Source organism: Lepisma saccharinum, chromosome 9 (assembly GCF_977018435.1).
Source record: "Lepisma saccharinum chromosome 9, izLepSacc3.1, whole genome shotgun sequence".
NCBI classification, from domain to species: domain Eukaryota; kingdom Metazoa; phylum Arthropoda; class Insecta; order Zygentoma; family Lepismatidae; genus Lepisma; species Lepisma saccharinum.
The window spans coordinates 253,118-266,848 of record NC_139237.1 but is presented as its reverse complement, the minus strand read 5'-3'; the positions used below and the strand labels follow the sequence as shown (position 1 = coordinate 266,848).

At 46.8% G+C, this 13,731-nt stretch overlaps 3 protein-coding genes and 1 non-coding gene across 4 annotated transcripts; 1 reads left to right on the top strand and 3 right to left on the bottom strand.

The window, feature by feature from the left end:
* Positions 1-790: 790 nt before the first annotated feature.
* Positions 791-909, bottom strand: LOC145993050 (5S ribosomal RNA). Its single transcript, XR_014442262.1, has one exon. It is a non-coding gene; the product is annotated as a 5S ribosomal RNA (ribosomal RNA).
* Positions 910-3,122: 2,213 nt separating this feature from the next.
* On the bottom strand, positions 3,123-3,533 carry LOC145992911 (histone H3). The gene has a single exon (XM_083129294.1). It carries the CDS (start codon positions 3,531-3,533, stop codon positions 3,123-3,125), a length of 411 nt encoding a protein of 136 aa, XP_082985420.1.
* Positions 3,534-3,776: 243 nt separating this feature from the next.
* On the top strand, positions 3,777-4,088 carry LOC145992910 (histone H4). Its single transcript, XM_083129293.1, has one exon. The coding sequence runs from the start codon at positions 3,777-3,779 to the stop codon at positions 4,086-4,088; it is 312 nt and encodes a 103-aa protein (XP_082985419.1).
* A 669-nt stretch (positions 4,089-4,757) lies between these two features.
* LOC145992909 (histone H2A) lies at positions 4,758-5,132 on the bottom strand. The gene has a single exon (XM_083129292.1). It carries the CDS (start codon positions 5,130-5,132, stop codon positions 4,758-4,760), a length of 375 nt encoding a protein of 124 aa, XP_082985418.1.
* Positions 5,133-13,731: the final 8,599 nt, after the last annotated feature.

Below are 13,731 nucleotides of genomic sequence, written 5' to 3'. Positions count from 1 at the left end.
TTACTGACAAAAGTAACCGTTTTGTAACAGTTTACTGACAAAAGTAACAGTTTCGTAACCGTTTGCTGCCAAAAGTAACCGTTCCGACCAGGACCTTCCCCACTTGCCTTCTGCTAAATTGTCCACTAGCGGGGACACTTTCACATCACTGCACTGATCGAGCATTCCCTTTCCGAAGGGAAAAGACGCGAGATTTGACATGCATCGGTTGAAACAGAACCTCGGTTTACGTGTCCTCGCCAACGAGTATGCGACATTTCCAATTCTTTATTCTGCGTGTGCACACCCCCCCCCCCCCGCCCCGGTGCGTTTCGGGCGAAATTGCCAACGGATCAGGGTTGCCGGGCCGGGACTATCCCTTTAGCGAACGCCTCCTTCCACGGCGATGGCATTTTGCAAAAAAATAAAAACGCCCAAAAAAAACACACTCCCTGCAACCGCCGGCACGTATCCTCGCCGAAAACTACCAACGCCGGGCTCTTCGGGGAGCGACGCGGCGGATCCGCCGGGCAGGGGAGCGCTCGCTCCCCGCCGGGATTATGGCGGCCGCCGGTAATAAGAACGCACCCTGCAACCCCGCAAGCCCCAAAAAACAGAAGAAAGTCGCCTTCCCCGATATTCATATATACTAATATACATTCTTCACTTATATTATTATTATTATTTGATGACAGGTATATTGAAAAAAAAAAAAAAAAAAAAAAAAAGCGATTCTGCAAAAACTGTCGGTGATTGATTGGCTTCAATTCACAAATAAAAGGCCACTATGAACCTTGAAAAAGAAAAAGGATGCCAACAGCACCTGGTGTTCCCAGGCGGTCACCCATCCAAGTACTGACCAGGCCCGACGCTGCTTGACTTCGGTGATCGGACGAGAACCGGTATATTCAGCGTGGTATGGCCGTTGGCGAAAGATACTGCTTTCGGTAAGGTACATATAGTCCAACTTCTCGTTTTCGGGGAAATGTCTCGTCTCGTGGGCACTGCCAAGAACGTGTAGAAGAAACATAACAAATAATTATACATTTCATTGTAGTCATAGTGAGAAATGTGCTTTAACACCCTTCCAGAGATGTGTGAACATAAAAGCTACAAGATAGAGAAGAAGAAAATTTAGTGCAGTGAATAAAAGTGAATCTCATGACCAACCTTTTTGATTCCACACTATATACCCAGGACCTAACAACGAAAAAGTGATTGGGCTCGGTTAGTTCGTATGAACTTTCCAGCCTGATCATTACCAGTGCGTAGTTATATATATATATATATATATATATATATATATACTCTCCAGCCTAGCTATTTCCTATTTTTGTGCTATCTTCGGACAACTTCATCGAGTTCTCGAATACGCGCTATTCCCACAAACCAAAGTAGGCAACGGGCACCTCGACACAAACTATTACATTATTATTATTTATCGGCGGAGAGCAGGAAGGGCCGCGCTAACTTTCGGTGCAAATGGCTGCTTTCGAATCGAACCACAGTCCTCATGCGATAGATTTTCGCCTATAAACGAAATTAAAGGCTATACATTGGAAGTAGGCCAGCTTCGTTCAAACACAGGCGTGTGCGACACACGCTACTTCGGAGATTGGCTTGAGAGGCCTGTCGTATGCTCAAGGCACCTGATTCTCAGCAAGAGAATAGGGGAAGGATTGAACTTCCATCTCCTCCGTGCAACCGACGCACCTTCTACCTTTTCTCAGAGAAAACTAAGGAAATCACGGGCATATGGAGGTCGCGCGTACACCTACGGTGAGTTTGACACGAAGGAAGCGAGGAACGTGGAAGTCGTGGGGACGGACTGCGGCACTTCACGGCTACTTCAAAGTTTCCGGAACGTACCCAACAACGAGGGATGCTGGTGCTCTCTAGCTCAGCACTGAAAAAATTAATCTTGGAAAGAGGAGGAAACACACTTACCGTTGTGGCAACTACAAACTTCAGTTTGCTTCGGCCCGCCTGAGAGCTGCTCTCGCTCCGGTCCGCGCTCCGAGAGAAAAGGGGGTCGAAACCTCGGCGCGGGGATTCATTTTCGTTCCGAAAAGAGCGTAGATATGGCAGATACGGCATCAGCTCCCTCAGCCCCGACGGCGGCTTCGCCCAAGAAGTCCTCGAAGGCGAAAAAGCCGAGAACGGCTCCTTCCCATCCCAGGACATCCGAGATGGTGAACAACGCTATCAAGAACTTGAAGGAGCGCGGAGGCTCTTCCCTGCAGGCCATCAAGAAGTACATCACCCAGAACTACAAGGTCGACGCCGAGAAGCTCGCGCCCTTCATCAAGAAGTACCTGAGGAGCGCCGTGGCATCAGGTTCTTTGGTGCAAACCAAAGGAAAGGGTGCCTCCGGATCTTTCAAACTCAGCGCTTCGTCGCTGAAGGAGAAACCGGAAAGCGGGGCTGTTTCCAAGACCAAACGCTCGGCTCCCAAGGAGAAGAAACCGGCAAAGAAAGCTGCCCCGGCCAAGCGACCAAAGAAGACCGGCGAAAAGAAGAAGGCACCTGTTGCAAAGCCAAAGAAGTCTCCATCGAAAGTGAAAAAGGCAAAGACGCCCAAGAAACCAAAGGCGCCAAAGCCAAAGAAGGCTGCCAAGCCCAAGGCAGCAAAGAAGGCTGCACCAAAAAAGAAGTAAAATGGTTGAGCACGCAAGTGTTCCCCATAAAAAGGTCCTTCTGAGGACCATCAAAATTCTCCTGGAAGGAGCGAATTTGCACGATCACTCAATCTTATAACCTTTCCTTTCATCGGACACGGTGTCATCCTTTCCCTTCCATCCATGCATTTTCTTTTTTAAAAAAATGAAAGCAATACACTAGTCACATTATGTCGTCATAATTTGTTTGACTTCGTTTCCATCGATTCTATGAAATGAACTGCGAGTAAGATATTAGATTTAAAGATTTAGCGAGAGCTTTATTATTAAAACTGAATATTCATGAAATATCGCCCAATTGCTTCGGCATTATTATTTTAAATAACTTTTGGATAAACGCGAGGATAGGGATGGAATTGACAATAATAATAAAAAATAAAGAGAGATACGACCAAAACGTACTTTCCAAGTAGGATTTGTGGTCCTCAAAAGGACCGATTGTTTGCCAAGGGCAGCGGAATGCGCTTAAGCACGCTCTCCACGAATGCGGCGGGCGAGCTGGATGTCCTTTGGCATGATAGTGACACGCTTAGCGTGGATGGCACACAAGTTGGTATCTTCGAAGAGACCGACGAGGTAAGCCTCGCTGGCCTCCTGGAGAGCCATGACTGCGGAACTCTGGAAGCGCAAGTCGGTCTTGAAATCTTGAGCGATCTCGCGGACGAGACGCTGGAAAGGAAGCTTCCTGATGAGCAACTCGGTGCTCTTCTGGTAGCGACGGATTTCTCGAAGAGCCACGGTACCTGGCCTGTACCTATGGGGCTTCTTCACTCCTCCGGTGGCGGGAGCGCTCTTCCTAGCTGCCTTTGTGGCGAGCTGCTTCCTTGGGGCCTTGCCTCCGGTGGATTTTCGTGCAGTTTGCTTAGTCCGGGCCATTGTCGCGTGCTTGTCCTAAGCGTTTCCGTTTCAAACAATCGCGCCAACCAAAAATCATGCCTTTATATGCTTTGCCCTGAAAGGTGCCGTGCATGCTCCTGATTCGTGAAATCAAACCGAAAAGCGGATTTCCCATTGGCTCCCGCCATTCTGCCCCCCTCTGTCGAAGGCGTACAAAACTGAGCCGGCTCGCCGGGAAGGCTTCATTCTCATCTTTCGAATCCACGTACGTGCACTGCAGAAATGACAGGCAGAGGTAAAGGAGGAAAGGGACTCGGCAAAGGAGGTGCCAAGCGCCACCGTAAAGTTCTCCGAGACAACATCCAGGGTATCACCAAGCCCGCCATCCGCCGTCTTGCCCGGCGAGGAGGTGTGAAGCGAATCTCCGGTCTCATCTACGAAGAGACACGCGGCGTCCTCAAGGTGTTCTTGGAGAACGTTATCCGCGATGCCGTCACCTACACGGAGCACGCCAAGAGGAAAACCGTAACCGCCATGGACGTCGTGTACGCACTCAAACGTCAAGGCAGAACCTTGTACGGTTTCGGAGGTTAAGGGCTCTAGTTTGCCTGTCCTCCATCTTGAAAAATCGGCCCTTCTAAGGGCCACAAATCTTTTCTTTGAGGAAGGAAATGTCAGCTTTCAACTTTCCCCGAACCTTACCCCCTGATCCCAGCCTCGATTCGAACGATTTCTCTCGTCTCGAGTTCATAATGACATAAGAATGATTGAAATAATTGAGAATTCAACAAAAAATATTCACGCGAGGACTCTCAGCATTCGCTAGATGACTACCCACCCTTCGTTCGTCGTTTAGCAAAGCAAAAGAAATTTATGTGAAATTCAGATTGCTTCTGTCAAATTATAACATCAATTAATATAACTCAGGCGAACATATATATATATTTTTTATTATTATTATTTTCAGTGCAGCTTGACTCCACCGAAAACAAAACACACGTCATAATCTCTATGCTATCAAAATTTACAAGATGTATACGTACAGGTAAGCCACTATTCTCTGACATTATCGGAAATAGGCAAAAAACATTGAATCAACACAGGATTTGCATGCCAAGTTACATGGATTGTCAGTCCTGATTAGACTACAGACTTCAAACTTGAAAACTTAAAAAAATGGAGTAGACAATGACCCTTTCCTAAGGTAATTGGTGGCCCTTACAAGGGCCGATTTGCTAGAAGCTGAGGGGGTAGGGTGTCAGCTTAAGCTTTCTTCTCGGTTTTCTTGGGAAGAAGGACCGCCTGGATGTTGGGCAGCACGCCACCCTGGGCGATCGTGACCCCAGAAAGGAGCTTGTTCAACTCCTCGTCGTTTCTGATGGCCAACTGCAAGTGACGGGGGATGATCCTGGTCTTCTTGTTATCGCGAGCAGCATTGCCGGCCAACTCCAAGACTTCGGCTGCCAAATATTCCATGACGGCGGCCAGGTAAACCGGTGCACCGGCACCGACACGTTCGGCATAATTGCCCTTTCGCAAAAGTCGGTGGATTCTGCCGACGGGGAACTGAAGTCCGGCTCGGCTGGAGCGAGACTTGCTCTTTCCCTTCACTTTTCCTCCCTTTCCGCGTCCAGACATGATGATCTCTTGCTATCGATACAACGTGAAAACACAAATTTTTGCTTATTGTTGTTGCTTATCTTGTCGGGTTTACTTTTTATGAAGTTCCAGCTTCTCAGCTTTGCCTTCAGGTTTGATGTTGAAGTTTTGTACTTGGCATTTCTCCTTAGCATTGATTTGTTGTTGACGCCGTACAACTGTCGCAGGCGATGAGTTGTAGTCTTATGTGTTTTTGTTTACCCCCTAGTTCTAGATTCTGTGGTGTTTGTTTGTCTGAAGGGGGATCTTCTTCACTCCTTCGGTTATGGTCACCCATCATGGAGTGACCCAGCGTGGCACTGCTTTACCTTTCTTTAAGACGGTCACCCATCCTACTGGTGACCCAGCGTAACGCTGCTTTACTTTTTGGATTTCAAAATGGCGGCTGGTTCGTGATGGTCACCCATCCAGGTACTGTCCCGGCGTGACGCTGCTTGACATTTAGTTGGTCATCCTCACTGCAATCGAGGCATTTTGTGTATTCTTCTGGCCGGTTGTACATGTCCAAGCAGTTGAATGGTTGGGTTGCGGTGATGCTGCATCTTGTCCCAGAATTTGATTTTCTCTCTCATCATAAATTCAAAGAGTCTTTCCTGTTCTAGATCTTCATGAATTTGCACATTTGAAGTGAATCGGTCTGCTCCGTATATGATTCTCAGGGCTCTATTTTGGACCCGTTGAAGTGCTTCAAGGTGTCCTTTTGCACTGTGAAGCCATATTGCACAGGCGTAGGTGATGAAGGAGCGAATTACTTGTTTGAATACCCTGATCCTTATGCTGATGGGTAAGATCGGGCTTCGAAGAACTGGGAATAGTTGACCGATTCTTTGTGTTCCTCTATTTGCCACTTCTTTGAGGTGTTTCCCGAAGGTGAGGCCGTGGTCCAGGGTGACGCCCAAATACTTTGCTGAATCTGCCTGTGGTATGATGCTTTGGTGCAGTCTTAGTTGAGGATTGAATCTTGTTCTGTTCTTAGTGAAGACCACAACAGAGCTTTTGTCTGGGTTAACTTTAATTCTCCACTTTTTCGTCCATCTTTCATAAAGGCGGAGGTACCGTTGCATCAAGATTTCGCTGTATATCCTGTTGACACTGGATGAAAATATCGCCGTGTCGTCTGCGAATACTGCAAGAGTGACAGAGGGTGATGCTGGCATGTCTGCAGTGTACAAAGCATAAAGCAGTGGAGAGATACATGATCCTTGTGGTACGCCTGCAGTGATTGGTTTTGGACTGGAGTTGGTTTCGTTAAAGCGAACGATGAACTGTCTGTTGTCCAAGAAGGAACGGAGAAGATTGAGTATGTGTGCCGGAAAACCAAGCCGGTCCAGTTTAAAGAGGAGTCCCTCGTGCCACACTCTGTCGAATGCCTTCTCCACGTCTAGAAAAACTCCAATTGTTGTGGCCTTCCTATTGAAGTTGATAGTGGCCATGTCTACGACCCTCATCAGTTGTGTGACCGTGTTGTGGTTGGGTCTGAAGCCGTGCTGGTAATCTGGTAGCAGCTGAGCCTGAGTGGTAAATTCTTGTAGCCGGTTTGCAAGTAGTCTCTCGAAAACTTTTGAAATGTGACTGAGGAGACTAATTGGTCTGTAGCTGGCTGGAAATAGGGAATTTTTTCCACTTTTGAGTATTGGACAAATGGTGGCCATCTTCCATTGCTGCGGAAAGTATGCTTTTAGTATCATTGCATTAAAGATGCGCGTGAGGTAGACTAACATCTTCCGAGTTCCCTTCCTCAAATCTTCTGGTGAGATTTTATCTATTCCTGGAGCTCGGCGAGGGTTGATATGAGATATTATCTGCGCAACTTGACGTGGGTTGAATAGCTGCGGTGGCAGATCTTGTTGGTTTATTTGTGGGAAATGTGTTGCCCATTCCTCTACTGCTTCAATTGTTTGATCATCGTATGGCCAGGGATTTGGTGAAAGTTGTTCCTGGTAGTGGATTGCTAATTCTTCAGCTTGCGTTTTCGGATCAAACTGTATCCCTGTTACTGTATGTAGAACAGGTGTAAGTTGTCTCTTCCGTTTCCCTTGGAGAGTGCTTGTGATTTTCCAGAAGGAGGATGGATTTCCCCGTGTTTCCTGCAGCGTTTTGTCCCATTTGTCTTCCATCGTTCTGATTATGTGGCGACGTATTTGTCTTTGCAATTTGTTTTGTAGTCGCTTGTAGTGTAGCTGCCTGGTGGTTTGGTATTTACGCCGTGCCCATCGTTTGGTTCTGATGAGCAGGTGAAGTTGAGGATCGTCCTTTTTGATGATTTCTTCAGGAGGTGTGAGTGTGGAGGACCTTCTTTTCGCATCCAAGATAGCTGCCGTTATCCTATGCACCGCTGTTTCAATCTCTTCTGGTGAGTGTATAACGTCTTGTAGATTGATGTTGGAGTTGAGTTCTTGTCTATACTGGTTCCATTCAGTGGTGCATATTTTCCTTCTTGTTGCCTCTCTCGTTAGTAGGTTGTGAGAGAGGGTGAAAAGGATCGGCTCGTGATCGGACTCTAGCGCAGATGTCACTGAGGGATCAGCTTGGAGTTGTAGTCCTTTTGTTAGTACTACATCCAGTACGTCAGGTCGGCCTTGGATCTTAGGGTAGTGAGTTGGGTCCCGTGGAGCTTGGACCACGAACCCAATGTTACCTGCTAGCTGTTGGAGTGCTCTCCCTGCGTTGTTTTCTGTTCTTGAATGCCAGTCTGGATGTTTGGCATTCAGGTCACCTGCCAGGATAACTTTTTGGCCTAGGTTGAAGACTGCACGAAAATCCGCATCTTCAATACGTGCCGGTGGGCTTGCATATGCTGCCAGGATAATGAAGCTCGTCTGTGGAGAGTAGATTTCCACAGCGAGCGCTTCTAAATGGTTGAGGTTGGGTACTTGGATCTGACGGGCAGGTATGTTGGATTTCACAAGTAGGAGAAGTCCTCCCTTGCGTCTGTTTTTTCTATCGAGCCTGTAGACTGCGTAGTTTGACTGCTTGAATTGCTGCTGGCTGTTGAGATGTGTTTCATTGATGAGCATGACATCTGGATTATGTTCAATGATGAAGTGTCGTAAGAGGTGTCTTTGACGCCATAGTCCGTCCGCGTTCCATGAACATACGGAAATTTGGTGTTGTAATATGGTTGTTCTAGCGTTCGCCATGGATGAGCATTTCCATGAGAACCTCTATCATGGCTGTAACTTTGCCTGATCCCTCCGGTGCAGCAGCAATCCGCCGAAGGCCATTTTTGATGGCAGGTAAGTATTTCCTGAAGAAATCCCCTTGTAAAAAAGTGATTATTGTCTGGATATCTGATTGCAGTTCCATCTCTGCAGGTGGAGTGGTGGCTGCTGATATCTCCATGCTGTTGATCTGGTTTTGTACCTCAGTTATTGTTTCTATCTCAGCTGATAGGCGTTGTGGTACCTTCCAGGGGGCTGGTTTACCGGTCTTCTTTTCGGCCTGCAGGGATGTGCCTTCGCGCTCCTTCACTGTTTGGCGAGTTTTGGTTGGCTGAATTTCTGGCCGCTTTTCTGCCTTAGAAGGGCCTTTTTGGAAAACTTCTTTCCTCCTTCCCTCACTCTGGGATGGCTGGAGAGTAGGCTGGGCAGTCTTGGGTGGTGCTGTAGTTGGTTTAGCACGATTTACTGGAAGTTTTCCTTTTGTGTCTAGATCTGGCCTCTTTGGTAGTGGTCTGAAATCCTCAGGTTTCGGCGGTGGTGGTGCCGGTCTCACCTTCTGGGATGCTGAATAACTTGGGTTACGTGCCGCTTTCATTGCCTTGATTACTGGGCATCCTCTGTAACTAGCTGGATGTTCTCCAGAACATAAGGCGCATTTGGGTGCGTATCCGTCTCCCTTTTTGAGGCATTCTTTGGTGAAGTGGTCTTCTGCACATTTGACACATCTAGGATTGGCTAAACATGTCTCTGAACCGTGGCCGAGCCGTTGGCATCTGTAACATTGTAAGAGTACTTGTGCTCTGTAGGGTTCTACTGAAATTCTGTTGTAATCTATGTTTTCTAGCTTGGAGAAATCTTTCCAATTTCCTTCCCTGGCTAGAACAACTAGAAAGAGTGGGATTGGTATGCGTGATGAGGTGTTCCCTCGACGTGCCCTTTTTGTCATGATGCTGATCCGTTTGACCAGGAATCCCATATTTGTGAGGTCTTCTCTGAGCTGGTCAATTGGATGGTCTACTGCTAGCCCACGTATGACGCTTTTGAATGGCCGGTCTCTCTTGAGTACGCCTGATGCCATTTGCAAGGAGTTTACATCACAGTACATTTTTACTCGTTGAAAATCTTCTTTGTTTTGACATTGGATGGTGATACACGAAGCAGTATGTTTAACTGAAGGTCTTTCAGACATTTCATGCACTATTTTGGCGATAGTTGCGTATTTGTTCTGTATTTCATACAGAAAAATTGGTGGTGGTTTGTCTACTTTTGTCTGGCTGGCTGCTGGAGTGGCCGTAAGATTTGCATTGGTTTCGTTTGCACCTATGTTCTTTGCAGGTGCTGTATCCATCTTCTGTAATGGTTCGAAGGTGTTACTGATAGGTATATTCAGTCTTTTTCGCTGCTTAATTAAGCGTATGGTCCGCTTGGGGTATTGGAAATCTTCGGTGCCAGGAATGTAGTCCCCGTCTGTATCTGATGACGAAGAATCTGAATGGTATCTCTTGGCGTTTGAAGGTGGAGATTCGTCCATCTGCTCCTCCACAGATGATTTAGATTTAGATTTGTCCCCTGAAGGTGGGGATGATTGAAGTTGTGAGGTGTCCCCTGAAGGTGGGGACAACTGAAGTAGCTCTGGGGTCATGTTTGAGCTTTTAGTTGTCAGAACTGGAGGTATGGCGTGCCGCCCAACATCCAGTCGATCCGTCTTCGTTGACGATGATGATGTCGATGAAGCTGACATAGTCTTCTTCTTCTGCTTTTCTTCTTTACGCTTCTAGCAAATCTGATGATTTTACGTAAAAGAACAATTTTTGCTGACGCTGACGCTGACGCTTATCTTGTCGGGTTTACTTTATATGGAGTTCCAGCTTCTCAGCTTTGCCTTCACGTTTGATGTTGAAGTTTTGTACTTGGCATTTCTTCTTAACATTGATTTGTTGTTGACGCCGTACAACTGTCGCAGGCGATGAGTGGTAGTCTTATGTGCTTTTGTTTACCCCCTAGTTCTAGATTTTTCTGTGGTGTTTGTTGTCTGAAGGGGGATCTTCTTCACTCCTTCGGTTATGGTCACCCATCATGGAGTGACCCAGCGTGGCACTGCTTTACTTTATTAAGACGGTCACCCATCCTACTGGTGACCCAGCGTAACGCTGCTTGACTTTTTGGATTTCAAAATGGCGGCTGGTTGGTGATGGTCACCCATCCAGGTACTGTCCCGGCGTGACGCTGCTTGACTTTTGTTGATCCTCCTCACTGCAGTCGAGGCATTTTGTGTGTTCTTCTGGCCGGTTGTACATGTCCAAGCAGTTGAATTGTTGGGTTGCGGTGATGCTGCATCTTGTCCCAGAATTTGATTTTCTCTCTCATCATAAATTCAAAGAGTCTTTCCTGTTCTAGATCTTCATGAATTTGCACATTTGAAGTGAATCGGTCTGCTCCGTATATGATTCTCAGGGCTCTATTTTGGACCCGTTGAAGTGCTTCCAGGTGTCCTTTTGCACTGTGAAGCCATATTGCACAGGCGTAGGTGATGAAGGAGCGAATTACTTGTTTGAATACCCTGATCCTTATGCTGATGGGTAGAATCGGGCTTCGAAGAACTGGGAATAGTTGACCGATTCTTTGTGTTCCTTTATTTGCCACTTCTTTGAGGTGTTTCCCGAAGGTGAGGCCGTGGTCCAGGGTGACGCCCAAATACTTTGCTGAATCTGCCTGTGGTATGATGCTTTGGTGCAGTCTTAGTTGCGGATTGAATCTTGTTCTGTTCTTAGTGAAGACCACAACAGAGCTTTTGTCTGGGTTAACTTTAATTCTCCACTTTTTCGTCCATCTTTCATAAAGGCGGAGGTACCGTTGCATCAAGATTTCGCTGTATATCCTGTTGACACTGGATGAGAATATCGCTGTGTCGTCTGCGAATACTGCAAGGGTGACAGAGGGTGATGCTGGCATGTCTGCAGTGTACAGAGCATAAAGCAGTGGAGAAATACATGATCCCTGTGGTACACCTGCAGTGATTGGTTTTGGACTAGAGGTGGTTTCGTTAAAGCGAACGATGAACTGTCTGTTATCCAAGAAGGAACGGAGAAGATTGAGTATGTGTGCCGGAAAACCAAGCCGATCCAGTTTAAAGAGGAGTCCCTCGTGCCACACTCTGTCAAATGCCTTCTCTACGTCTAGAAAAACTCCAATTGTTGTGGCCTTCCTATTGAAGTTGATAGTGGTCATGTCTACGACCCTCATGAGTTGCGTGACCGTGTTGTGGTTAGGTCTGAAGCCGTGCTGGAAGTCTGGTAGCATCTGAGCCTGAGTGGTTAATTCTTGTAGCCTCTTTGCAAGTAGTCTCTCGAAAGCTTTTGAAATGTGACTGAGGAGACTAATTGGTCTGTAGCTGGCTGGAAATAATGCATTTTTTCCACTTTTGAGTATTGGACAGATGGTAGCTATCTTCCATTGCTGCGGAAAGTATGCGTTCAGTATCATTGCATTAAAGATGCGCGTAATATATACTATCATCTTCCGAGTTCCCTTCCTCAAGTCTTCTGGTGAGATTTTATCTATTCCTGGAGCTCGGCGAGGATTGATGTGAGATATTGTCTGCGCAACTTGACGTGGTTTAAATAGCTGCGGTGGCAGATCTTGTTGGTTTATTTGTGGGAAATGTGTTGCCCATTCCTCTACTGCTTCAATTGTTTGATCATCGTATGGCCAGGGATTTGGTGAAAGTTGTTCCTGGTAGTGGTTTGCTAATTCTTCTGCTTGCGTTTTCGGATCAAACTGTATCCCTGTTATTGTATGCAAGACAGGTGTAAGTTGTCTCTTCCGTTTTCCTTGGAGAGAGCTTGTGATTTTCCAGAAGGAGGATGGCTTTCCCTGAGTTTCCTGCAGCGCTTTGTCCCATTTGTCTTCCATCGCTCTGTTGATGTGGCGACGTATTTGTCTTTGCATATTGTTTTGTAGTCGCTTGTAATGCTGCTGCCTGGTGGTTTGATATTTACGACGTGCCCATCGTTTGGTTCTGATGAGCAGGTGTAGATGAGGATCGTCCTTTTTGATGATTTCTTCAGGAGGTGTGAGTGTGGAGGACCTTCTTTTCGCCTCTAAAATGGCTGCCGTTATTCTGTGCACCGCTATTTCAATCTCTTCTGGTGAGTGTATGACATCATGTAGATTGATATTGGAGTTGAGTTCTTGTCTGTATTGATTCCATTCAGTGGTGCTTATTTTCCTTCTTGTTCTTTCCCTCGTCAGTAAGTTGTGAGAGAGTGTGAAGAGGATTGGCTCGTGATCGGATTCTAGAGCGGATGTCACCGAGGGATCAGCTTGGAGTTGTAGTCCTTTTGTTAGCACTACATCTAGTACATCAGGTCGACCTTGGATCTTTGGATAGTGAGTTGGGTCACGTGGAGCTTGGACCACAAACCCTATGTTGCCTGCTAGCTGACGGAGTGTTCTCCCTGCTTTGTTATCCGTTCTTGAGTGCCAGTCTGGGTGTTTAGCGTTCAGATCTCCTGCCAGTATAACTTTTTGGCCTAAGTTGAAAACTGCACGAAAATCGGTATCTTCTATACGTGCTGGTGGACGTGCATATGCAGCTAGAATGATGAAGCTCGACTGTGGGGAATAGATTTCCACAGCGAGCGCTTCCAGATGAATGAGGTTCGGTACTTGAATCTGGCGTGCCGGTATGTTGGATTTTACAAGAAGGAGAAGTCCTCCCTTGCTTCTGATTGTTCTATCAAGCCTGTATACTTCGTAGTTTGACTGTTTGAATTGCTGCTGGCTGTTGAGATGTGTTTCATTGATGAGAATGATATCTGGGTTTTGTTCAGTAATGAAGTGTCGTAGAAGGTGTCTTTGCCTCCAAAGTCCATCCGCATTCCAAGAACATACGGAGATTTGATGTTGTAATATTGCTGTTCTAACGTTCTCCATGGATGAGCATTTCCATGAGAACCTCTATCATGGCTGTAACTTTGCCTGATCCCTCCGGTGCAGCAGCAATCCGCCGAAGGCCATTTTTGATGGCAGGTAAGTATTTCTTGAAGAAGTCCCCTTGTAAAAAAGTGACTATTGTCTGGATATCTGATTGCAGTTCCATCTCTGCAGGTGGAGTGGTGGCTGCTGATATCTCCATACTGTTGATCTGGTTTTGTACTTCAGTTATAGTTTCTATCTCAGCTGATAGGCGTTGTGGCACCTTCCATGGAGCTGGTTTACCGGTCTTCTTTTCGGCCTGCAGGGATGTGCCTTCGCGCTCCTTCACTGTTTGGCGAGTTTTGGTTGGCTGAATTTCTGGCCGCTTTTCTGCCTTAGAAGGGCCTTTTTGGAAAACTTCTTTCCTCCTTCCCTCACTCTGGGATGGCTGGAGAGTAGGCTGGGCTGTCTTGGGTGGTGCTGTAGTTGGTTTAGCACGA

Excerpts from the sequence above, each read along its gene's own strand:
- LOC145992909 (XM_083129292.1), bottom strand. The coding sequence starts at position 5,132 with ATGTCTGGACGCGGAAAGGGAGGAAAAGTGAAGGGAAAGAGCAAGTCT.
- LOC145992911 (XM_083129294.1), bottom strand. The coding sequence starts at position 3,533 with ATGGCCCGGACTAAGCAAACTGCACGAAAATCCACCGGAGGCAAGGCC.
- LOC145992910 (XM_083129293.1), top strand. The coding sequence starts at position 3,777 with ATGACAGGCAGAGGTAAAGGAGGAAAGGGACTCGGCAAAGGAGGTGCC.